We start from the raw sequence: 25,603 nt of genomic DNA on the forward strand, positions 1-25,603 counted from the left end.
ATAAATAAAAGATCGTGGCAGATTTGTACTTAAAAATACATCATTTGTATCACATTCATTGTGCAGAAATTACAGGCTGATTTTAAGACTACAGGCTACATGCCAACTAAAACATTGTTTAAGTAGCTTACACTCAAAACAAGAAAAAACAAAGCTTATATTGAGCTTAATCGTTTGGATCATTCGTATAATTCAAATTTGTAATAGATCTAGACTAGACATTCGGTGGCAAGACCGCGCTACAAACAGCGATGTCCTTGCGAACGCCGGTATGGACAGTATGGGAGACGAACGTATGCCAAAGGCAGTCTTTTTTTTGTTTTGTAAGCTAAAAGGTGGTCGACGTAACAGAGGCGCCCCGCGGAAACGCTTCAAAGACCAGCTTAGGCGTCAACTTTCCTTGGCTGACATAGAAGAGAGCACCTGGTTGCATGCGGCCTCAGAACGAGACAGCTGGAGGTCACTTACGAAGGCCGGGCCCACATCTAAGGGTCTGACAAGGCGTGGTAGCACAACCATGTCCAGACTTAGGATTGGCCACACCTACATCACGCACTCTTTCGTACTGAAGAGAGAGGAGCCCCCACTTTGCGAGTACTGTGACTCTCGCCTCACCGTGGAACATATCCTCGTTGATTGCCCCAGATACCAGGATGTCAGGACGAAATATTTTAGAGCCACTAATCTAAAAACACTATTTAATAATGTCGACCCTGGGAAGGTACTGGGCTTTATTCGGGAAGTGGGGCTATCTACGAAGATCTGATTTCTGAATTTGTGAACATGCACTATTTACATTAGATTTTTACCAAATATTTAAATTTTTACTACCTTTACTATTTTAACTGTGAATAGACCTTGATTTTAATTATATGACTGTATAGAATCTGGCCATTGTTGTTTAGAGAGAGAGTAGTCCTTAAGGGACTGCAGGCACGACATGGCCTAAATTGTGCCGATGTGCCTCAAATAAAAAATCAATCAACTTACGAAGGCCGCGGGATACACATTTGGGACCAAAAGAAAATCTGCTACTGAGGACAAACGCAGACGGCGAAAAGAAAATCTAAATCGACCACCTTTGAACAATGGTTATGCTTGCTCTGGATGTGGCAAAATATGTAGGTCACAGCTGGGACTGCGCAGCCACGGGAAATACTGCATTCCTCACTAATCTTCGGACTCGAGAAGACTAGCCTTATTATTATTATTATTAGATCTAGACTAATAAAAAAGCATTTATAAAAAAATAAAAACGGAACGACCTGAATTTGAACTCATGGCTCAAGGCTTCTCAAGCCAACTCGGTAACCACTCTGCAAGTGGAGAGCTTATGAACATGGAAGATTGTTTCTATAGTCTCGTCCTATTTTTCAGGTCTGTGTTCACTAAGACTCAGACGATGACCTGTAAAGGGGATTAATTCAGCTTATACCACCATTTCAGAAAAAAAGTACAATTTCTCTCCTTTGTTCGAGATACCCAACAAAAAAAACTTATTACCAATAATTAATTAACTTTTTTTAAAATTGATTCTTGTGCTGTCAGGTAAAAGAAATAATTGTGCAAAATTTCAGCTTGATCCGAGATTTAGTGTGGGAGAAATTACGTGTACAAACTTTTTACCAGACAGACAGAGTGAGTTGATATAAGTTGTGTAAACTAAATCAAAAGGGGAGGAATAGAAAACGCTTATCCAACATGTATCTACTAGAAGTAAACTTTGCACAGATCGTAGGCCTAATTTGAGTATTGCAAGAAACATACTGTCTGGCATTTGTCTATAAAGTATCATCCTATGAGCCGTTGGACGAGCTATTACGAATGTGTCTAAATACACGTCCACTGGTTAGCTATTTGTCTAAAATAATTTAGAAAAAAAGGACATTTTGTTAATTTTTAACGACACACTGGCACACATTCTTTTTCGGATTCCCTATAAAAAAAAAAATGTTATTGCTACGTTACATCAAATAATAGGTTACTCCCCTTAGCCCACCAAAAGCTCTTAGAAGTCGCAAAAGAAAATAAAAGTTTTTCTATGCCACAAAGACACTGGAGCATTTGGAAAGGATAGAACACAAACTAAAGCTGGAGTCACACAGAAACAAAAGTATATCAGCTGAGCTTTACATTCTGAACAAACAGCTACTTACAAAATAACAACAACAACACTGACCGTGCTGAAAACTTCTCAAATAAATCTACACCGGATAAAAGTCTATATAAGGGGGATACAATTTCACAGATTAATGAGACACACATATTATATACACAACATTGCTAAAGACATAAACCAACAATTTCCTTCATCGTGCAGGGCAAAACAAAGATTGCAATATTTAGAAGTAAAATAATAATACTAATTAGGGATTTGTCTTACAATTAGTGCATTACACCAAAACAAAACATTATAACTAGAGAAAACCAGAATAGACCAACATTTTCTTTTGTTGTGTAGGACGAAACAAGGATTGCAATATTCAGGAATTAGACATATTCCGCTTATGTTGTCATTAACATTAGAAGGTTTTTAAAAAATCAACAACACACTTATTTTTGCTTGGACTATTTACAAGACAGTTGAGTTTATTAGCCAACACAACCGGAACTCACACCGATATGCATTGAAGCCTTAAAGAATATACATTTCAAATGTACAGACAGGTGTTTTAAATTTTCCAGATGTTCCTTCAGCCCTAATTACATCCAAGCCCAAACCTCACGACGGGTGGCGGGGAGAGAGCAAGGGGCAGGGTTCAAACCTGACACAATTGTGACCCTCGAACATCCAGGGTATGGCTGCTTGACTTGAAAACGAAACATTAATAAGTTATAGATATGCATTAACAGATATTGCACAAGACAATTATGTGCAAAGTGTATTGTTAAATATATCCACCAGTTATTAAGGTCAGAGGTTGAAGGTAGCTGAGGTTGTGAGTGCTTAGACCATTACTGCTAGAAGATACACACCCGAGGAAGGCCACAGAAAAGATGGAGAAAGAGTGTAACCAGAGCTCATTACCAGGAAAGTGAAGAGAAGATAGGAAGAGAACAGCCTTTACAGGACGATGGCTTAGAAAAGGTTGGAATAAGAATGGAGTGAGTTAGTCCGCAGATCTTTAGTGGCGCCCAGCGGTTCAACAGATTTCAGGTTGCAAGGGGGGCACCGACCTCCCCTTTATGCTTAAATCATTCATCATCATCATCATCAAACTCCATTAGAGTGAGGGCTTGAGAGGCTCAAATCTTCTCTTGCAAAAGCCCTGGACAGAAACCCTGCTGTCTTGCGTAGTGCATGAATGTCGCCATACAGGTCGAGAATTTTGGGTTTCCCAGACCTGTCGAGACGGAGATCAGCAAGTCTGGGGCAGTCAAACATAATATGAGGCACGGTTTCCTCTTCTTCCCCGCAGCGAGGGCACCGTGAATCGAAATTTGGCCATAACCGCGAGAAATATGAGCCAACAGGACAGTGGCCTGTCCTGCACTGTGCTATAATAGCTTGCTCAGGCCTGGACAGCCTCCACCACGGGGAAGTGCGGTCAGGGCGCCTCATGCGCTCCCAGACTCCACGGGCTTAAATCATTAAAAGCCGACAAAGCATGTCACCAACTTTCCGTCACTGACATTGATATGCCCATCACATGATCACAATCACGTGACAATTCACGTTACAGTTTTATCTCAACAGCCCCCCTCCCCCCTTTGTTTTTGCCATGTTTAAAAAGTATGAAAAAGCACAACAACATATGTATTGCATGTGGTACCGGGATGACAACAAGGCTGCATCAATCATAAAAATATCATAGCACTAATACTGACTTCAAAACTTTTCAATAGCCTTCTTTAATTTTCATGTGTCTTTACAAATTTTTTGAAAGGTTTCTTAAGGGTGTTCAGAACTGAAAATATTAGGTTCCAGCTCAAACTTTTCCCAGGTTCGGACCCGGGTCCATCATGTTGATTGTCCGGAGCGCAGGCCACTCGACCAGGCAGCTGTCCATCTCCGAGAATATGCTATATTTCCTTACACTCCTAGTTCCAGCATACACTGGCATTAACAGCTACATTATGGTATTGAAAAATAAACAACAACAAGGGAAATAAATCATGTATTGACATTTTTTAGTTAGCACTATTAGATACAAATGTATATAAAAAGTACGAATCGCAAGTTGATCATTATTTTAAAAAATACTGAAATGTTGATGCTATTGATATTATGAATAGTATTTCAATAGATATTAACAAATCTCAATGAGATGATTATTATTAGTGAGTTGAGCTTTTAAGCTCTAGCGATCTCCTCCTGGCTATTTGCACTCATGAAACACCTAGCGCCTTATAGATGTCAAAGTGTTCTAAGAATGAAACTTCTAGGACTTCTAGACAGACAAAGAACATAACGCCAGCATTATCCAACTTATTATAGTGACAATAGTATTCATGGAGCTTCCAGAACTTCTAGACAAAGAACATAACGCCAGCATTATTCAACTTATAGTGACAATAATATTCATTGACGTCTAGAAGTAAACACATTTTAAAATAATTTGTTTACAACTATTAAAGGGAGATAAGTTAGTGTCAGCTACTGTACTTTTGAATAAAGATGTAGATAACAGTCGACTTTGATTCATAATTTCAAGTTTTAAATAATCAAGGCACTACTGTCAACTCCAGAGTTTTTCTCCTTGCGTAGTGCTATTTATAGATCTGTATATTTTTTATCTTCATTTCAAATTTGGCGAGAAGGGCAATCGTCCACTTTCTCAGTTAGCCTCATAAGCCCATTCTAATAATAGAAATTACGAGTATATGTTGGAAGTCTATAGTGAGCATGCAATTGCTTTAGCGTCATACAAGTAAAGCTCATTTGCCAGAACGAGAAAGTCCTTTCTTAACTCGAATTGTGATTGTGCGAAATTCTACAGTGCCAGCGCTGATGAGCGTGCAGTATCTGGACTTGCACAAATTCGATTTATTGTTGTCCACATTACTAGATTGTTGACCTCAGAGGTGCATAAGACATCTAATGCTAGCAATGAATCCTTCCGGGCCAAAATTTATTTATAAAATGTAGATGTAATGTGGTCTTGCCTAGAGTTGTTCTTAAACAAGCAGTCAATGTTTTCCTATAGAAATGTACACCCTGAATAGAAGTCAATAAAATATCTACAACTTGGAACACTGATACTGTTATGCATAGTGAAAGAAACATGGCGCCTAAATGTCCGTACAGGGCGCCCTGACTGGAGTTTCTCGAGTTGGATCTCCTGTCGCCCTCCCCCGAGGTGGTGTAGACCTCGCTCCAGAGCTGCTCCTGCCACCTGACCTCCTGATCGTGGTGCAGCCTTTGGCACTCGTCCCTGATATCCGGGTCCCCCGTGTCTAGCCGCAGGAGCCAGTGCAGGTGGGGGAGGTACTTGTCCTCCCTTTTGAGAATCCCGTCAGCGGTCTGCTTGTTGCAGGAGGAGGTCCTGATGACGATCACCGTTTGAGAGTCGATGTACATCCAACAGAGGAACTCATCCACGTGACCTAAAAGTAGGGGGAAACATCGATTATTGGACATAATGCAATAGTTTTTACATTTCAATTAAGCATTTTTTATACATAACAGCAAATCTATAAATAGACATGTTTTTTTTTGTATCCGGTGTATATAATAAGGAAGTATTAATAAATAATGTATTATAATGGAGCATATATTAATTTCTGTGCACAATTAAGGTGATCACTGTAAGCTAACATTTTTAACCTATTCGCCTTGTAGCACAAGATAATTTGCATAATTTAGATGGCAACGGTGATCTTTTAATATGGCGTCCTTGACATTGTTTATTTTGTCCAGAGATTAACTTACAGAGACGTCTGCAAGCGAGACATGAGAACTGCATCAAAGTATATGGGAGGGAATAGCATAGGATCAGACAGCACGGAGACAGACAGTGTACTGGTAAAAACCTGGCCGAGAGCAAAAGAAACGAAGTTGCCTTAGTCAAGAAAAAGAAAGCTGTCCTATCAGCTGGCCCTAAAAAAGATGCAGTCACATTTCACGAGCTGGGACAAACTCTGCCGTTCCAGATTCCACCCAGTCTCAAGATGAAACTAAAACCATGACTCATCTAGGCGCATTCACTGTCTTCCGAGATGGCTGCCTGGTCGTGCGTTATACGCGCTGGACTGTCGTTTGGACTTCTTTATGGTCCTAGGTTCATACCATGCCCGCTGCCATCCCCCGTCGTCTGCGGGAGGTTTGGACTTCAACTCTAAAGGAACATCCGAAACATGTAAAACATTTACAAGAAAGAGTCATACACGTATTGTATCGCCACCCCATTTCCTCATAGCACTTTCAGTTCTTTTTCGTTCTGACTATTTCCAAAATTTGAAATTTCACTCTAAAAGTAATCTGCTCTTTAATCCTCAAAATTCTGACTGTTACTAATATACAATTACAATACTATACATTACTATACATAGGCCTACTATCCTTTTGAAAGTAAGAGTATATGTATTGTTTTTATTGTCTTTTTTAGTATAAGAATGACAGTTACAATGTTTGGATTAACTCTTTCTCTCCGTAATTATTTACCACATTCTGGTGGAGTCAACGTTGGTATCGTCAGTTAGGAGAGAAAGAGTTAAGTTTATAGTTAATTTTTTGGACTAAATTTGTACAAATCTATAAGTGAAGAAGGTGGTGGGTCACAATCAAGGAGGGAGTCACGTGACCAGAACAAAGACCAAGTGCCTTTATTTTTTCCCAACTAATGTCAGAGCTGGGTGGACTCAGAGGCGCTCTAACGATCCCGAAATTTAAAATGCAAGTATATACCAGAATTCGAAACCAGGACCTCTCGAATCAGAAGCCGCTTATTAACCACTCAACCACCGCGCCTCCCTACGTTTTAAACTATTATCTTTGAACTTCTTGTAGGCAGAATGAGCATTGAACACTGACCAGCAGTCTGTGTGATGGAAGTCTTGTAAGTGCTCAGAAAACTCAAGGCCGCTAAACAGTAAAAGTTTTGCGACTGGTCATGGTTGAATTCTATGTAGCTGCCATTTTGGTACTTGTCCACGTGATGTAGTGAGATACGCTTGGATGACCACCGAGACCTAGAATGAGGATTAAATAAAAACACTACAAGTGTAAAACAGAAATAGACAAGCCAGACGTATTCTTTACAAATTACTTTTAACAAGGTTACAATGACAGTTTGTGTGGGAATACAAACTCAAAATCGGCCCCCGAAGTGATCCACCCGGGCAGGTAAAAAGGCAGGTTTCAATATTTTCAGACAGAATACCAGAATAGAGCCGAATCGACCGAGCTTAGCAGGTGGTTATAAAAATAGAAGATTTTATAGTTAATTATTGTTAGTTTCAAAATTTTTAGGAGGCGATTTCATTTTCAACACAAGGCTTATCTTAGCGAGTAATTAAACTAATTGATAAAATAATTGGTCAGTTTTTTTGTTTATTGATTCATGAGTTGTGAGGGACAATGACTAATTAACTAACTTGATCCAAGACTAAAAGTGGGAGACATAACCTATATAAAAACATATGTTTCAGACAGAGGGAGTTCGTGTTAAGTTTGGAAAATAAATAACAACGTACACAAAGTTAGAAGATAAAAAAAAGGCCAAAACTAGGGCCCGCTGGCCATATGCGGCCCGTGAAATGGCGCTAATGGACCCCTGAAACCTCGGCCAACTGGGCAACTCACAGAGAATCGATTCCATTGGACTAGACAAAGTGGCGTTTTATAGGAATCGGTTTTGCCCCAAATGGCTAAAAAATAATTGGGTACCCCATTGGAAAGATTCGAGTTAGAATGATTGAAGATTGAATGTACCTGGCCAACGTATACTATTCCATCTCAGCGCCAGACTCAACAGAATGAGATAACACTTGTTTCAGGAGGCTAACAATGGGGACTAATGAGATTTGCCAGACACTGCCGACCATGCCCTTAAGAACTGCAAACTATATCGAGAGGTCCGAATAAGACGCTGTACCTTAAACACCCCTATAGTACAAAAACTTTATAGAGAGATGTCAGATCTGGAAAACATTGTACTGTTCACCTTTTTTTTTTTCATTTAGACCAAATATTATCTTAATTGCACTTAATTAACAATTAAAAAATATAGTTTTTGACTTTCTAACTTTGCTGGTTGTCATAGAAACAATCCAAGATGGCCGTCCAACAACCTATGATTAAAAGCTTAAAACTAAATAAATAATGAAGATAAATAAATAATATTTACACATATATACATATCATTTTTTTTTATTGTCTGAGCCAAGAACTAGCAACATTAAAAAAAAAAAGAAAGGGAAGAATATATATAAACACTATCTTTCGGTTATAGAATAAGTAATTAATATTTTGCATGTATCATATTGATTCTTTAATGTGAACCCAATTATTTTTTCACTTTCCTCACCACAAAAGAAGTATTTTGGCCTCACTAAAGCCCAGCGCCTCATTGACTTTTACTTTTGTAATGCCCAGCACCTTATTCACTTTTACTTTTGTAATGCCCAGCACCTCATTTACTTTTACTTTTGTAATGCCCAGCACCTTATTCACTTTTACTTTTGTAATGCCCAGCACCTTATTCACTTTTACTTTTGTAATGCCCAGCACCTTATTCACTTTTACTTTTGTAATGCCCAGCACCTCATTGACTTTTACTTTTGTAATGCCCAGCACCTCATTTACTTTTACTTTTGTAATGCCCAGCACCTCATTTACTTTTACTTTTGTAATGCCCAGCACCTTATTCACTTTTACTTTTGTAATGCCCAGCACCTTATTCACTTTTACTTTTGTAATGCCCAGCACCTTATTGACTTTTGTAATGCCCAGCACCTTATTGACTTTTGTAATGCCCAGCGCCTCATTGACTTTTGTAATGCCCAGCACCTTATTCACTTTTACTTTTGTAATGCCCAGCGCCTTATTCACTTTTACTTTTGTAATGCCCAGCACCTTATTCACTTTTACTTTTGTAATGCCCAGCGCCTTATTCACTTTTACTTTTGTAATGCCCAGCACCTTATTGACTTTTGTAATGCCCAGCGCCTCATTGACTTTTGTAATGCCCAGCGCCTCATTGACTTTTGTAATGCCCAGCGCCTCATTGACTTTTGTAATGCCCAGCGCCTCATTGACTTTTGTAATGCCCAGCGCCTCATTGACTTTTGTAATGCCCAGCGCCTCATTGACTTTTGTAATGCCCAGCGCCTCATTGACTTTTGTAATGCCCAGCGCCTCATTGACTTTTTTAATGCCCAGCGCCTCATTGACTTTTGTAATGCCCAGCGCCTCATTGACTTTTGTAATGCCCAGCGCCTCATTGACTTTTGTAATGCCCAGCGCCTCATTGACTTTTGTAATGCCCAGCGCCTCATTGACTTTTGTAATGCCCAGCGCCTCATTGACTTTTGTAATGCCCAGCGCCTCATTGACTTTTGTAATGCCCAGCGCCTCATTGACTTTTTACTTTTGAAATGCCCAGCGCCTTATTTACCTGAATGTAATGCATCCTGTTCTGTTTCTGTGGTCAACGAAGGAAACGCTGTCTGGTAACCATGATGGGATGATACAGATTCTGTGGCGGAAGTAGCCATTGTGAGCAAACGCTATGTGCCAGGGACTGCAATGGATAGAGACAAAAATTAATACAATGTTTCCTAAACATTTTCCTAATCGAAAGACTTCAAACATTCTGAGTATTTAGCGGAACACTTCGCACATTCTGAGTATTTAGCGGAACACTTCGCACATTCTGAATATTTAGCGGAACACTTGTTTTTTTACAAGTTAATTATTTCATTAGTTTGTGGAACACCTCTTCAGGCCAAGTGGAACATCTTTAAGTTCCACAGAACGCAATTTGGGAAGCTCTTTATTTATGAATAGGTCAGCGGGATTATCTTAAACATATCATATCAGTGACGGGTAAAGTGACAAAGTGACAGAATAGTTACGATCAAATATATCTATTCGTTGAATGTGTTCTATTATAAATCGCCAACAACCCAGATCTAAGTGTTTCTTTATATATCAGAAAAAAAAAGGTCTAAAATGAAATATTAGTAATGGATAAAAAAAAATCTGTTGAAATAAAAAGTCTTTTTAGAGCTCAGCTTTAATGATAAAGTTTGTCATGCTTATAGATTTTCTTACAGCGTGCGTTGTTCACTTATAGGGCTCAGACTTCGTAATTATCTCCGGGGCACAGTCCTCAAATTTTTTATAGGACACAGTCTATGAACTTTTATACAGAGCTCAGCCGCACAGTCTATGAGCTTTTGTACAGGGCAGTCTATGGACTGTTATGTAGGGCAATGTCTATGGACTTTTATGTAGGGCAATGTCTATGAAGTTTTATGTAGGGCAATGTCTATGGACTCTTATGTAGGGCAATGTTTATGGACTTTTATGTAGGGCAATGTCTATGAGCTCTTATGTAGGGCAATGTCTATGAACTTTTCTGTAAGGCAATGTCTATGGACTTTTATGTAGGGCAATGTCTATGAAGTTTTATGTAGGGCAATGTCTATGGACTCTTATGTAGGGCAATGTTTATGGACTTTTATGTAGGGCAATGTCTATGGACTTTTATGTAGGGCAATGTCTATGGACTTTTATGTAGGGCAATGTCTATGAACTTTTATGTAGGGCAATGTCTATGGACTCTTATGTAGGGCAATGTCTATGAACTTTTATGTAGGGCAATGTCTATGGACTTTTATGTAGGGCAATGTCTATGGACTTTTATGTAGGGCAATGTCTATGGACTTTTATGTAAGGCAATGTTTATGGACTTGTAACAGGAGACTGTCAGTCTATGGACTTGTAACAGGAGACTGTCAGTCTATGGACTTGTAACAGGAGACTGTCAGTATATGGACTTGTAACAGGAGACTGTCAGTCTATGGACTTGTAACAGGAGACTGTCAGTATATGGACTTGTAACAGGAGACTGTCAGTATATGGACTTGTAACAGGAGACTGTCAGTCTATGGACTTGTAACAGGAGACTGTCAGTCTATGGACTTGTAACACGAGACTGTCAGTATATGGACTTGTAACAGGAGACTGTCAGTCTATGGACTTATAACAGGAGACTGTCAGTCTATGGACTTGTAACAGGACACTGTCAGTCTATGGATGTGTAACAGGACACTGTCAGTAAACATTTCTCCAGGGTTAAGACTTCCTTGCAAGTTACAGCTACACATGCTGTGAACTTGTCTACAAGGCTAAATCCATATACTTTACTACCATGCATAGGCTGTGGGCAGGCAACCAGTAAGAAAGAGTGGAAGGCTCATAGTACTAAGAAAATACAACACGCTAAAGTGGGGGCTATAGCGAGTCTTTCAGGCCAAGGAAAATAATTCATGAATTGAAAATGCAATAACAGGGAGAAGAATACAGTTGATGAACCATTTAAAAAATACTTGTATTAATACTTGTCAATTATACAGAAATATTGCTTAGGATAATTAGAGTTCTGTTCAAGTATATCATTTTTAGTACACAAACAATTGAGTTACACAAAGAATTGGAACTGATAAATAATGTATCGAGAAATCCGTTAGAAGGATTCGCCCAGTATGTGAGTTACACTATGGGATGCGACGGGGTAATACTTTAACTTAATATAGTAGCTGAGTAGAAATATAAAACAACATTCCGTTATCAATATAAGCACATAGTTTATCATTCGTCTTTTAGTATCGATTTTTTAAAACTGTGGCAGAAAAAGAAACAGGTATAAATAGCTAGGTATTTTCTTTTTTGGGTGTATCCGGAGTACAGGATAAAAGGAATGTTGATAAAACTATGTTTTTTTCAAAAGTTATTTTAAACTTGTCTGCATATTTTTAGAATCAAATTTTAAAAGCTTCTCCATTTGAAGCTGACCCTGAAAAATATTCATTGGCAACATTAAAGGTCATTTAAGCGTCCTTGACATTGATAAGTTTATCGACATTCAACGTGAAATCTCCAACGTTAATATGCAATTTAAAAATAGCTGTGTCTTTTTTTCCTTTCATTAAATTTATTTTATTAATTGACGGTATTATTCTAAATATAAAAGTATATATATATATATAAGTATGCATACGTAGATAAGTATATATCTTTAAATCCTATTTGTACAAAAGTATGTATGTTCAAGTATTCTATATACGATTATGTCTATTTTTTAAAAAATGCTGTCATTACTTTTAATTATAATTAGGCTTTTGTGAGAACCGCTATTTTAAAAAATCCTGGCCAAATTCTATTCAAATTATCCAAAATTATATTTCCCTGCGAATCACATTTGATCAAAGATATATTTACACAACCATTAACAGTTGATAAATTCTGTTAACTTGACACACTTTGTTCGCTCCCTATTGCACAATGATAAACTTTGATGGTCATTAAAAAACCTTTTCAAACAAAAAAAAAATTGTGATAGTATTTTACAACTTGGTAGTAACATCATTGTGGGCAGACGATTACCAAATCATCACTTTAAAAAAAAAAAACGAAACTGTCACGTGATTATAATTCATTCAGTGTTAGTGTCAATAAAAGAAGCATTATGGGAAATTTATTTGAAAAAAATGAGCAGGCTTCAACAATGTCTATAATTGCAAATTTTGACGGAATTATTCATAAATGTTAACATTGCTGATTCTGTTTAATGGAGAGAAAAAAAAAAGACAAGATAATATGCGTACAGATGATATAGACAAAGATAGTTTCATATAAAAATAGGCTTCTCCCTATTGTTAAAATAATGTAATGAGTTCGTCTGCTTCAGTGAAATTTAGCGCGATGACTCCACTTATTCAAAATCAGTTGTCAGACTCAATTCTGAACGATTGTTATCCGATTATAATTTCATTTCTGACTTCATCTCTCGGAATCGCGTCTTTGGTATCGAGTTTTTGCTGTATGGTGTCTATTAGGACATTCATCAACATGGGTATCGAAGACGCGGTTACGGTATCGTTTTTGGTACTGTCACTATCGGACTTGTGCTTTGCGGTATCGCTGGCTGCAAGTTCTGTGTTCGCTGCGCTGTGGTCCGTGGAGATGCTTTCTGGATTTCGAGTTTGGTTTGTCCTTGACCCTTATGGGTCCTACATCATGTCCACCAATGTCAGCTTTCTTGTGTATCCGATGATAATGATGACCACTGCGTATATTGGAGTAATGAGATGCTTCTGTGTGGCCAAGCCTTTCCAATTCAGCAGAAGTTTCACAAAGCGGAAGTCGACGATCACCATGGCAGCGTTTGCCCTGGTGACGGTTGCCAGCTACGTTCCAGTCTTGGCGAACATGAGCTTGGGAGGAACATTCGACTCGAGGGTCAATGCAAGCCGGATCGTCCTCTGGTCATCGCCTGACCGACAGCTCGTCAAGGACATCATTTGGGGGGCGCGTGACACTTTTCTAAGCATCTTCTCCCAGATAGTGTTAACTTTGTGCGTCTTCGTTCTAAGTTTTCATCTCAAGAAAGGCTGGCAGTTCCGCAAACTCTGTGTTTCCGGGAAGTCAGGAACGAGCGACAAAGCAGACGACAAGCGGGAAATAACTCCTCTAAATGGAAAAGAGTTCAGGCTCGTTCAACAAGTTACTGCCCTTAGCGCAATCTACGTCGTCTGCAACTTCCCTAAAGTCTTAGTAAATATCGCGGGAATTTCTGAACCGGAAATCAAGTTCAACAGACGTTTCCAAAACGTGCAGCAGATTTTAATATTCGTGATGAATATTTTCCAGATTTTAAATTGCGCCATTAACTTTTTAATTAATTTAAATTTTAATTCGAAATTCAAAAAGTGTACTGGATTCCATTAGTGTAATCGGTGGTTAAAAAAAAACGAAACAATAATTAGTACATTATTATTGGAAATGAAAGGCTTCGTTTAAGTTTGAGGTAATTAAATTTTCTAAATATACTATTAAAGACTTAGAGAGTATTTTCACTTCAATGTAACCAGAAATTAAAGTAAAGTACCCCATTCAGATCTTGCGATCTATAGGACAAATGATGTTATGGTCATCTGTTTTCTATGGCCAACGGTTGACGAGCACGGTGTCATGTGGCCAGCACAAAGTCAGGTACCTATTAGAGTTGCGTGAACTCAGGGGCGCCCTAAAAATCCCGAAATTCAAAATCTCAGTCTTCACCAAGATTCGAACAAAGAACCCCAGGTTCAAAGGACGAACGATTAACCCCTCAGCCCACAGTGCCCCTTCAATGTAAGCAACTAAATAAAGAATAGAAACACGAAAAAGCTTAGATCAGATTTAATTCTACACTGCTGAAAAGTGAGCAACAGCTCAAGCAAAACTTCCTCTATTCTGCACACCCGATGCACCAAAAGGAAGCTTGCTGTTTATGACTTTGCTTTCAAGTACGGAAAATATCCAATAATAAAAACGATTTTTAAAGTTTCATATTTTTTATCTTTGAAGTTCTAAAAGACACGCTGTAACGTTGTAACATAGTGACAGAAAATAAATAGGTCGAATGGTAGTCAGAATAGGTACGCGCTTACCTTTTCTAAACGGTCGAATGGTTGTCAGAATAGGTACGCGCTTACCTTTCTAAACGGTCGAATGGTAGTCAGAAGAGGTACGCCCTTACCTTTCTAAACGGTCGAATGGTAGTCAGAATAGATACGCGCTTACCTTTCTAAACGGTCGAATGGTAGTCAGAAAAGGTATGCACTTACCTTTCTAAACGGTCGAATGGTAGTCAGAATAGGTACGCGCTAACCTTTTCTAAACGGTCGAATGGTAGTCAGAATAGGTACGCCCTTATCTTTCTAAACGGTCCAATGGTAGTCAGAAAAGGTACGTCCTTACCTTTCTAAACGGTCGAATGGAGTCAGAAAAGATACGCGCTTACCTTTCTTCGTATTTGTCCTTGGGATCATGGAAGTCCGGCTGGGTGACGAAGTTGAGCTCATGACAAATGTCCTCGTCATTCAGACTGACCGGCCACTGGAGGACGTTGCTGAGTCTGTAGCGGAGGATGTTGGTGTACGGCGTGTCGTAGTACATGCACATAAACCTGGGGTAGCAGCCGTTCTACAACAGAAGAAAGCAGTGTTGCTACTTTTGTATGCAAAATACTAGCTTCTTTAATTTAGCCACTTTCTAGCTACTTCATTTAGCATATTTAATGATATTTCTAGAGCAGTGTCCCACGGACTTTCTGGAATAATTAATTAGTATGCCACCATGTGAATTAATCTCTCTAAAAAAAATAAGCAAAAAGTTCCTCTAAATATTCCTAATGTGCGCAGTGTTCCGTTAAGGAAACAAGTTTGGGAACCACACCATAATTATCTCAGCACAGTTGTAGAGTCTAAGTACTTCAGTTTATCCTGTTAGGCACTTCCGCGGTGTCGAATGCAAACAAATCCAAGTGGAGGTAACACTGAAAAAACTGCAGAAACAGATAACACCGGCGAAAGGCCAAACAATCAATAGAGGTAGTCGACTCTGGTGTTGAACATCAAACACGTTTAATAATCATGAAGGGAACTGTCGAATGTCACCTACTTCTAGCCGCTTATAAAATGCTTGTTCTTGCTACGATGTTATGAAAGCGTCTTGTTGATGTCGACTCCTATTTCGTTCTGTCTTTTTTTAAAGATCTACCACTATGTAAAAACTTCCCCCTTTTTTTTCCCGAAACAATTAAACAAATTCCTAATCGTGCCATAGCAATCCATAATTCTAGCTTCTTAAACGAACAACATTCTAGGTTCTTTTTTTTCTTCGATTGTCTTAGCAATATCCTAGAGTCTAGAGCATTGATTCCCAAAGTGGTCTATATAGACCCCCAGGGGTCTACGAAGACTTCCAAGGGGTCTACGAAAGTGAAAAAGTAAATTGGGGGTCTATGAGCTGTCCATGGGGGTCTATGACTTTAATTTTCACACCCTATTAATGTAACTATTTCAAACACTTATAAATAATTTGTGTCTTAGTTATAAATATAAATACATCTGCTATAAATTCAAAAGTAAAAAAGTCATATTTAATTACAATTCTAATCTAAATAGTTAATTTTGTCTACATGTAACTAATATTTAACAAAAAGAAATCTTGATTTTAAAGCGTTGATTATTTATTTCCTTGTTAAATAAGCGGTTGCCTTTTTATAACCATATGCAATCAATTAAACTGGAGCATTATTTGAGACGATGCCACCCTGATAAAAAGAGAAAAGTGAGAAAAAAATGTCAGAATAGATCCACAAAATCTTTCTTCAACATCAAATAGAAAAGATGGTGGTTTGTGAGCGTCTTACACGATCTCTATACCTAAAGCCAAATACAAAAAACATTATAGATAAAACATTGATTTTACCAGCCCTTGAAGTAGTTTTAAAAACTGTTTTACACATACCTTCATCTGATATTATGAAACGAATTTCTTTTAGTAACACTACAGCTCATGGGCACATGGGTGGGATGAGCAGTAAAGCTGCAAACTGCCTAATGGTCTTCAGCTCCATATTTTTCCCCAGGGCTGACCCACCCATGTTTGGGTGTATAGCTGCAAAGCAGCAGAGGTTTGAATTCTATTTTCCTTCGGCTAGGTGGGCTGCAAGCCAAGGCTAATGAGTCCCTCCTGCCCGAAGCTTACTGGTTTAGGCGCCTGTAACTCACCTTTGCCTCTTCTACTGTTAGTGAAAACAGCTCCGCAGTGCCAATATTTGAGCCAAATGTGAAAGCTCAAGAAATACACGAGAAACTCTTTGCGAAAACTTGTACAATAATACATAAGGCAAATTAATTAATTTGTACACTGCAGTTAGAAATTAGTTTTAAAAATTAGTTTATGAATGTGCAAAAATGCAATGAAAGTTAAGCAGGGGGTGTACCGAAAATCAGAAAACATGGCAAGGGGTCTACGAGACAAAAAAGTTTGGGAACCACTGGTCTAGAGTCTAGCTTTCAGTTGCGTTAGAACAGGCTTGTGTATGGACCATTGCTTGTGGGCGTCTGTAGTAACGCTGAGTGTATGCATCAAGCTGCCTTTAAAATAACTTCGTTGAATGCGTCTTCTACAGGTGATAATTCACAGGTTTAAACTCTAATCTACTAATCAGTTGACACCATAACATACTGATCATACCTAAATGTAGATGTAGACTAGTAATACTGGGAATCAAAAGCCAAAAAGAGAAAAAAAATGTGGGCTTTAATTCCTGTGGTTTAGCCTCGCATTCACAGAGAGAACTCCGACAATTTAGAATGAAATTGCTATTCTAGCTATCGATTCGACCCCTAGTGCCCCAAACTATTATTTAATTTATACAATTTACTGTCTCCTTTTTATTATCGAGTGCACTTATATAAATAATGAAGCTTGTCGTAGAGTCCGAAGATTAATGAGGAGTGCAGTATTTCACGTGGGTACCCAGCCCCAGCTGCGACCTACATACTTTGCCACAACCAGTGCAGACTTAACCCTTGTCCGTTGGTGTTCGTCTTCGATTCTCATTTCCTCGTCTAGGTCTATCTTCGCAGCACTGGCAGATCCCACTCCAAAGTTCTGGATCCGCTAGTGCTTCGCAGTGGATTTTCTTTTGATCGCCCTTGGTCTCTTTGCTAGTGATCTCCAGCTGTCTCTTAGCAGAATCAGTAAGAAAATAAGAGTTTCGTGAAATACTTATTTTTAGTATCTTTCTTGGTACGGGTTCAATCCTACTATTGCCTAAAAATTATATCTAAATTGTTTAAGCCAGTTAAGAGAAGCCTCACTAAATTATCCTGAGCCGGACCAATCAGAAACGTCTTTGCTTACGTACCTCGTACACACCCCAAAGTATGGATCTCATGGCGACTTGTTGCCTAGGGTCAAAGGTCACACACTGAAGGTTGCCTAAATTTGGATGAGCAACGGAAGTCGGAAAAATCTGGAAAAAATAAATAAATAAATAAAATATATATGTATAAGCGAAAAAAAACAGTTCTCTTGTATTCTAAATGTTTATTCTGGAACATTCTAACATTTTTTTTCGGTGATAAAAGTAACTTAAGACTAAGACTAAGACTAAGACTGCTTTATTGATCCTTACGGAAATTTGTTGTGATTACAAGGACTCTTTTCTCATATAAAGACAACAAAACAGAAACATGGATGGCTGCCTGGTCGTGCGGTTTGCGCGCTGGACTGTCGTTCAGATTTATCGATGGTCCAGGGTTCAAACCCTGCCCGCTCCCATCCCCCGTCGTCCTGCGGGAGGTTTGGACTAGGAAGTAAATTATCTTCAACTTTGAAGGCACATCCGAAACATGTCAAACATTTTACAAACAAACAAAACATGTGTTTACAACTTTAGCCCCCGCGCCCAGTTATTCGTTACCGATAAGTTGTACATGAGGCTGTAGGGCTCCCGCACTGTCCAGGTGTTGACCACCATATAGTTGACGTCGCACGTGAAGCCGGTGTTGTTGAGGCAGTACTGGCAAGTGTCCACATCCGAGCGAGCTAGATGGTGCTGTTGCTGGTGGTGATGCTGTTGCTGATGGTGGTGCTGGCGACGCTGATGCTGTTTGAGATCACTGTCAAAGAGAATATTCCTTATACATTGTTATGACTATTTAAATATATTAAAATCAATAATCCAAAGTATAATTAAGACTTGACACCTCCATCTTTTCTTAGCAACTATTGTTAGGCACCTAGTTTATAGTATTATTTATTTAGCGACGCACCATAGAAGACGTATATTGAACGGGACTAGTGACGTTTGGGATATTTTGGGTTAGAGACTAGAAAATCAGTTAGCGATAGGATTCTCTTGGGTAAAGACGTGTTTTCTTTTTGACAGAGACTTTTACTGTGGCATTTTCTTGGAATAAATATCTTATGAATTGTTCATCAGTGTTGACCACATCTCTTCACTCGTTAAATAGATTGTATTGTTTGTTCTATATTGTTGATCAACTACATTGAATACACCCGAACAATAAAACTCAAACGCTTGCAGAGTAATTGATTGAAATTCAACAGTCATCTATAGTTGACCTCAAGACAGTCTGAACAAGGCCATCACACTATATCCAGTAAAACTACTGCATGGCAAGACATGTGCATCCTAACATAACAATTACATATAACGAAACAAGCACAACTTATTAACTATAACATCAACACTACAATATCACCAATAACAATGTCGTAACTATGGCATAAATGTAAAGTAAATGTTCCCCTTTCAAACCTTGTGGTCTATAGGGAAGATGATGTAAAGGTCATCTGTTTCTGTGGCATACGGTTAACGAGGGTGTCATGTGGCCAGCACAATGTCCAACCGCCAGAGATCCCGAAATTAAAATTCCAGTCTAAACCAGGATTCGAGCCCGGGACCCCCTGTTCAGAAGTCAAGCGCTTTACCGCCCAGCCACCCCGACTCCTAACTATGTTATGACAGCACTATAATACCAAATTATAACAACAGAACTATAACAGAACAAATATAACATCATTAGTAGATCACAAGATGAAAAGATGCTATGAAAATGTAGGTCTAGATCTCCTACAAAACTGACCTACACGACCTGATGCCTGGCTTGCATGGAATAGAGAAGAGATGCTTCTCCGAGTGCGTGATTTCAACGTAGGATGTTGAGTAGCCCAGTCTTACTTTACCGTCAGGTGAGGAGAGGTCAGTGGCTCTGTAACACTCCCAGTCCAGGTAAAGGACAATCTTACTTATCTGTAACACAGGTGACAAACCATATCTTGTTTTATTATGTTAAATAATACACTATATCAAACATTACATGCAGATCTAAAAAGTCAGTTGTTTTTCATTTACATGTCGGAACCTTTCGATTAGTCAACTTACTTAATAAAGTCAATGTTACTATTAAAAAAAAGTTAATATTACTATTAAAAAAGTCAATGTTACTATTAAAAAAGTCAATGTTACTATTTTAAAAAAGTCAATGCTACTTTAAAAAAAAAGTCAATGTTACTATTAAAGAAGTCAATGTTACTATTAAAAAAGTCAATGTTACTATTAAAAAATCAATGTTACTATTAAAAAAGTCAATGTTACTATTAAAAAAGTCAATGTTACTATTAAAAAAGTCAATGTTACTATTAAAAAGTCAAAATTACTATTAAAAAAGTCAATGTTACTATTAAAAAAGTCAATGTTACTATTAAAAAATCAATGTTACTAGTTACTATTAAAAAAGTCAATGTTACTATTAAAAAAAATCAATGTTACTATTAAAAAAATCAATGTTACTATTAAAAAAGTCAATGTTACTATTAAAAAATCAATGTTACTAGTTACTATTAAAAAAGTCAATGTTACTATTAAAAAAATCAATGTTACTATTAAAAAAGTCAATGTTACTATTAAAAAGTCAAAATTACTATTAAACAAGTCAATGTTACTATTAAAAAAGTCAATGTTACTATTAAAAAAGTCAATGTTACTATTTAAAAAGTCAATGTTACTATTAAAAAAATCAATGTTACTATTCAAAAAGTCAATGTTACTATTAAATGTTATCCTAAAAGAATATGTCAGGAAGTGGAAAGAAAGAAAGTAGAAGGAAAAAGATATTGTACTGAATAATGGGTTGGTTTAATTGTAAGCTACAGACTCAGGGCCGGTCCTAGCAATCGCGGGGCCCTATGCGAAACGGATTGCGCGGGGCCAAGTCTGGGTAGGGATAAGCATAATGTCAACATTAAGATTTTGTAATACAAAATGCATTCGTCTGACAATGCCAGTTTTTGTTTTTTTTTATCGCTCATATGATCGGCACCCCTAAATGACAATTTTGTGTATTTTTTTTAGTTTTCATGAGATTTTTAATTTCAGAAGATTTGAAGAATTTTTTGGTATATTTTGTAGTTTATGTGAGATTTGCACTAGACCCTCTGGAAAAATCAGGAAGCCGCGCAAAACCTGTTGTTATATATATATATATATTGTTTTAATTTAATACTTTATATCTAGATTAAGTGCGGGGCCAGTGAAAGTGCGGGGCCCACTGCGACCGCATAGGTGGCAGTGGCCTAAAGTCCAACCTGTACAGACCCATATATAAGTATACGGAGTAGAAATTAAGGAATGGGCAGAGCTACTGTATTGAAAGTGACAAAGGGAATGAATCTCACAAATTTTGCAAAGAAGATAATATGCAGTTATCTCCTCTAATCAAACACTCATTAACAGCGGTGTTGACCCATAGGTCGGAATAGCAATGTCGCAACTGAAATCATTACGCAATGGACGAACCCCTTGTTTGACTACACATAAAGTATCATTGGTGGCTCTTAGAAATAATTATTGCACCTTGAACTGGCTCTGATAGTTAATCTTTGCGTACTATAGCTTTACATTTGAATTTGCCTATTACTACGGATCTCGAAGACAATCTTTGTAGATATACATTTTTTCATATTGAAGTTATTAATAGTTGTTGTTTCTTAAATTTGTACTGATAAACCTGACACTGTACAGTGAACTTGAGAACTTCAAAGAATGTTTTATTTTACCTTGTTTTATATCTCCGATTTTTTAAAACTTAGTCCAAATCATGCCAGGAGATAGTTTAATAAGAACATGATTCTTCGCTTTTATGAATATACTAAAACTTTCAAAGTGGAAGATGAAGGCTGTTTTTGAGGGGATGGTGGTGAACAGGGGCGACGCCTAAATCCCTTTCCCTGATGGGGTAATCGCAGTACGGAGATTCTTTGTCATCATCAGACCTTAAAAAAAAGGGACATCTAACATGCATTCTAGTCATCTAGTGCAGGGGTCGGCAACCTTTTGAGTTGGAAGAGCCAAAAATGACAATTTACACAATTTCGAAGTTTTTAAAGAGCCAGAAAAGTTTTTTCTTGCCAGCTATAAATCTCACACAATGAATTTTTTTAAATGAAAAAAAAACAACTAATTCATGTAAGTAGTGTTTATCACAACAAATTAGATAAGATATATATGGTATTATTAGATAATTATTTTTTAATTCGGTAACAACTAAATAAGTTAGACATTTACTTGCAACACTAACATGTACTCCAATAACAAACAATTGAAGAAACAAATTCAATGGGAGCGATGGCTTTGGTTTTAGAAAGTTGGATACATTTGGCTCATAACTTGTTGCTTTTAGTTTCAAACACGACTCTAAATTTTCTTTTGTTAGTGGGCTTCTTACTTTACTTTTAATTATAGTCATGCAAGAGAACAAAGGCTTGCACGAATATGTCAATCTGAAGATAGTCAGCACTCCAAATGCCAATTTTTTCACCTCACTATAGCAATATGGAAGATTATTCCATGTGCCAATTAACTCGTGGCATTCCTTAGAAAGCTGTCCACTTTTGTTGCGTTACATACATACATTTCTGGACCTCCAACACTTCCAACTTGCTTTTCAACTCTGTAAATTTTCCACCCCACAAAGCTTTACTTTTTAAATCGATCAATTGCATTTCTAGAGATCCAGTATCAGTTCCAAATGGATCAATGTGGATTTCGTTACTATTTGTGTTGAGAAGGTGTACTAGGAATACTAGAATAGTTTTGTAGGTTTTGAGCTGCTCAAATCTATCAAGAAATTCATTTTTGATTTTTTTGTTATAACCGTGCTGAAGTAATTTGTGTCGAAAGTGGCGCTGATTTTATCGCAATGCTGCTTTAGACATTCAAAAATGAAATAATTGACCGCTCTGATTATCTTCGGCAAAAAGAATTAATTGTCCTTCAAAACAAACCAATTCTTATACCAAAAATGTATTTATTTCATTCAAGCATAAAGCTAAACGTTTCGTCACCTTACCTTTGGAAAGTCATAGGTCGGAATACTGAGTCTCTATTTCGTTTAAGTGGTAGAGTGCTTTTCACAAGATGCTGTTAATAATCTTTATTACCAAATTCATGACTTCACCTAGTTCGGTCGGAATTGTTTGGGCTCACAGTACTTCTTGGTGCATTAATCAGTGAAACGTAAGAATTTCTTGGTTTATTTTACTCCGACGAATCGTTGTTGGCCCTTTTTTCCTGTCATACTTCTGGCTCTATCAGTTGCTATTGAAATGATTTTATCTAAATCGATCTTATTGTATTCAAGGTATTTTCGCTTAGCTTTCGCTTTATCGTCCCCTCTAGTTTGTCATGAGAGCGGTAGAAATCCTAGAAGTTCTTCTTTTGGACTTTGGGAAGACATATATCTGACAAAATGGGCAACTTGTGCCGTGTCTTTATGTTGCAAGAATAATCTATAGCAAGTGATAAATGATTTTGAAATCACGAAACATTTCTTCAGATGCACGTAGGAAGCAATCTTTGACATACTCACCATCTGTAGATGGTATGCGTTTTTGTGCAATTTCTAGTGGTACCGCAAACTTTGCCGGATTAGTATTACTTGTAGATTGTTTATACATTTGAGGAGATCATTCACTTCTAACTCATTTACTTGAAACAACAAACTATACGTCACAGCCAAAGCATGTGGTTAAGATGCCAATTCGTCTTGCGTCAAAACGAATTAAAACCATTTGACGACGGGGTCATTCGAGAGCTTCTGACGGACTGACAACAGTGACGACGCGTACAATGGGGGAGGGGTGTGGGGAAAAGCGAGTACAAATGGCTGAGAGATCGAATCGGTGCCTAATCCCTGTTAAATGATTCAGAACTATTTTTTAAAAAATGTTTCCATAAAATAAATAATATTTGCGTATGGAACTAAAGAGCCTCAGCTTCACATTCAAAGAGCCGCATGTGGCTCGCGAGCCGCAGGTTGCCGACCCCGGAAATCTAGTGTACCGAAATAATAAGCTAAAGTCTGACCCACGTTACTGCTGAAGTTAACTTTGTGGAAGGAACAGTTAACTTTGTGGAAGGAACAGTTTACTCTATTAACTCTTTCTCTCCGTAATTATTTACCACATTTTGGTGGAATCAACGTTTGTATCGTCGGTTAGGAGAGAAAGAGTTAAATCGACAAGAAATCTGAAGATCTGATAAAAGATTGAAGAAAGATCCAGTTAGTATCTCCAGTCTCGGTGCCGTACTATTCACTATTTATAAATGTGTAAAAAAAAAAGATAAAAAAGAAAAGCCCTGTCCAACACTAGTTCTTACCTGGCCATCTTTAAATTCCACACGTATACAGTAAAACGCAAATTCCCCCTTGTCTTTCTTGAGCACCGAGAACCCGTGGCCGTCCATCTCCCAGGAAGCCACACACACGAGGCGCTGTTCCAAGGTGAAGTAACTCCTGTCTGGCACGCACTTCTCGTCCCTGAACAAGAGTTTGATCCCTTCTTTGTCCACACAGTCGCTTTCTATCCTGACGGAAGGCTTCACATCGAGGCTGGAGCTTCTCTTGCAGTCTGTTCTTCTGTGGAACGAGGACGAGCATCTAATGCTTATGAATGTTTACTTAATTAAACAATTAGTTTATCAAGTAATCGTAATTTGTTAAATTGGTTTAGTAAGGAAATGTACTAAGCTATTTGAAGATAAGCCCTGTGTAGAGAATTAGGTCGTTCGCTAAAAATTTTAAACTAAAAAAATAAATAAATTAGACAATAAAACATCCAGCAGTTGTAAGTACTTCTACAGCTTAGTGGCTATGGTGTCGGCCTACCATCGTGGTTCGAAACTCAGACTCCTGCCACTTAAAAAAAATAGCTTTTGAAAAGACAGCACAGAAACCTTCTCCTATATATCCTTCGCCCCTCCCCCAATAAGTCCACAAAAGTGATTGGACCATAGCGGACTGAGAATGTCGTAAGTTCGAAAGTTGCGCTAAGCAAAAAACATTTAATAAAATCTAATTGTAGAATTTAACTAATGTTAGTCTAGCTCTGTTAAAACTTAATGACATGATTGGTTCTAAATAATTAATTCTGTTTCACTCAATATAAGCTTTGTTTTTAAAAATAGTAATTTTTACAGTTACTTTTTTTTCCCCCTCTTATCATCTTATATATTAAGGACGTTTATTTTAAAACGAGGATAGTTACGTCTTACGCGTATTCGTGAGCTAATCTATTCATGCGTGTTATTCAGGGCACCATGTTCCATGCTCATTATATAGTAGTTCTCAAACTGTAGTCTTCAGACCCCCAGGGGCCCACGAGACGACCGTAGGGGGTCCGCAGAATAATGAAAATTGTATTCGATTAAGAGAACTTCTTCGCTAAACAGTTGATTCGAACGGATAAATTGAATCATAATCAACTCGCCGCTCACTCCTGTTTAAAACGTCTATTACAGACTATTCTATGACGACGTCCTCGTTGACACAGCTTGCCAAAAACAGCGATTGTTAACAGTCTTGTGATCGAATTTTATTTTAAGCATGAATATCAAATTTACTTTTTTTTTAATTTTTTTTTTTTTTTTGCAAACCAATCAACGTCGGTCTTTCAATTTCCCAGTTTTATCGCGCCATTCAAAGAAGTTGGTCAAGCCTCGTTTTCATGTTTCCACAGACGACCCTAAGATTGCTGGACAAACCAACATCAGTCTGGTTATAACTTGTG

General features: G+C 37.8%; 1 protein-coding gene across 1 annotated transcript in view; it reads right to left on the reverse strand.

Annotated features, from left to right (window-relative positions):
- Positions 1–3,183: 3,183 nt before the first annotated feature.
- The window catches only part of LOC106056524 (uncharacterized), a 118,341-nt gene continuing 95,921 nt past the window's right edge, over positions 3,184–25,603 (reverse strand). The window contains exons 8-15 of the mRNA XM_056006713.1: positions 24,195–24,453; positions 19,621–19,787; positions 18,432–18,630; positions 17,874–17,981; positions 14,955–15,136; positions 9,558–9,683; positions 6,974–7,131; positions 3,184–5,547 (exon numbers count right to left, since the gene is read on the reverse strand). Of these exons, the coding sequence (XP_055862688.1) occupies positions 5,045–5,547; positions 6,974–7,131; positions 9,558–9,683; positions 14,955–15,136; positions 17,874–17,981; positions 18,432–18,630; positions 19,621–19,787; positions 24,195–24,453 (1,702 nt within the window). The 3' untranslated portion in view covers positions 3,184–5,044. The remainder of the gene's footprint in view (positions 5,548–6,973; positions 7,132–9,557; positions 9,684–14,954; positions 15,137–17,873; positions 17,982–18,431; positions 18,631–19,620; positions 19,788–24,194; positions 24,454–25,603) is intronic.

The sequence above is a fragment of the Biomphalaria glabrata genome, chromosome 12 (genome assembly GCF_947242115.1).
Source record: "Biomphalaria glabrata chromosome 12, xgBioGlab47.1, whole genome shotgun sequence".
NCBI lineage: Eukaryota > Metazoa > Mollusca > Gastropoda > Planorbidae > Biomphalaria > Biomphalaria glabrata.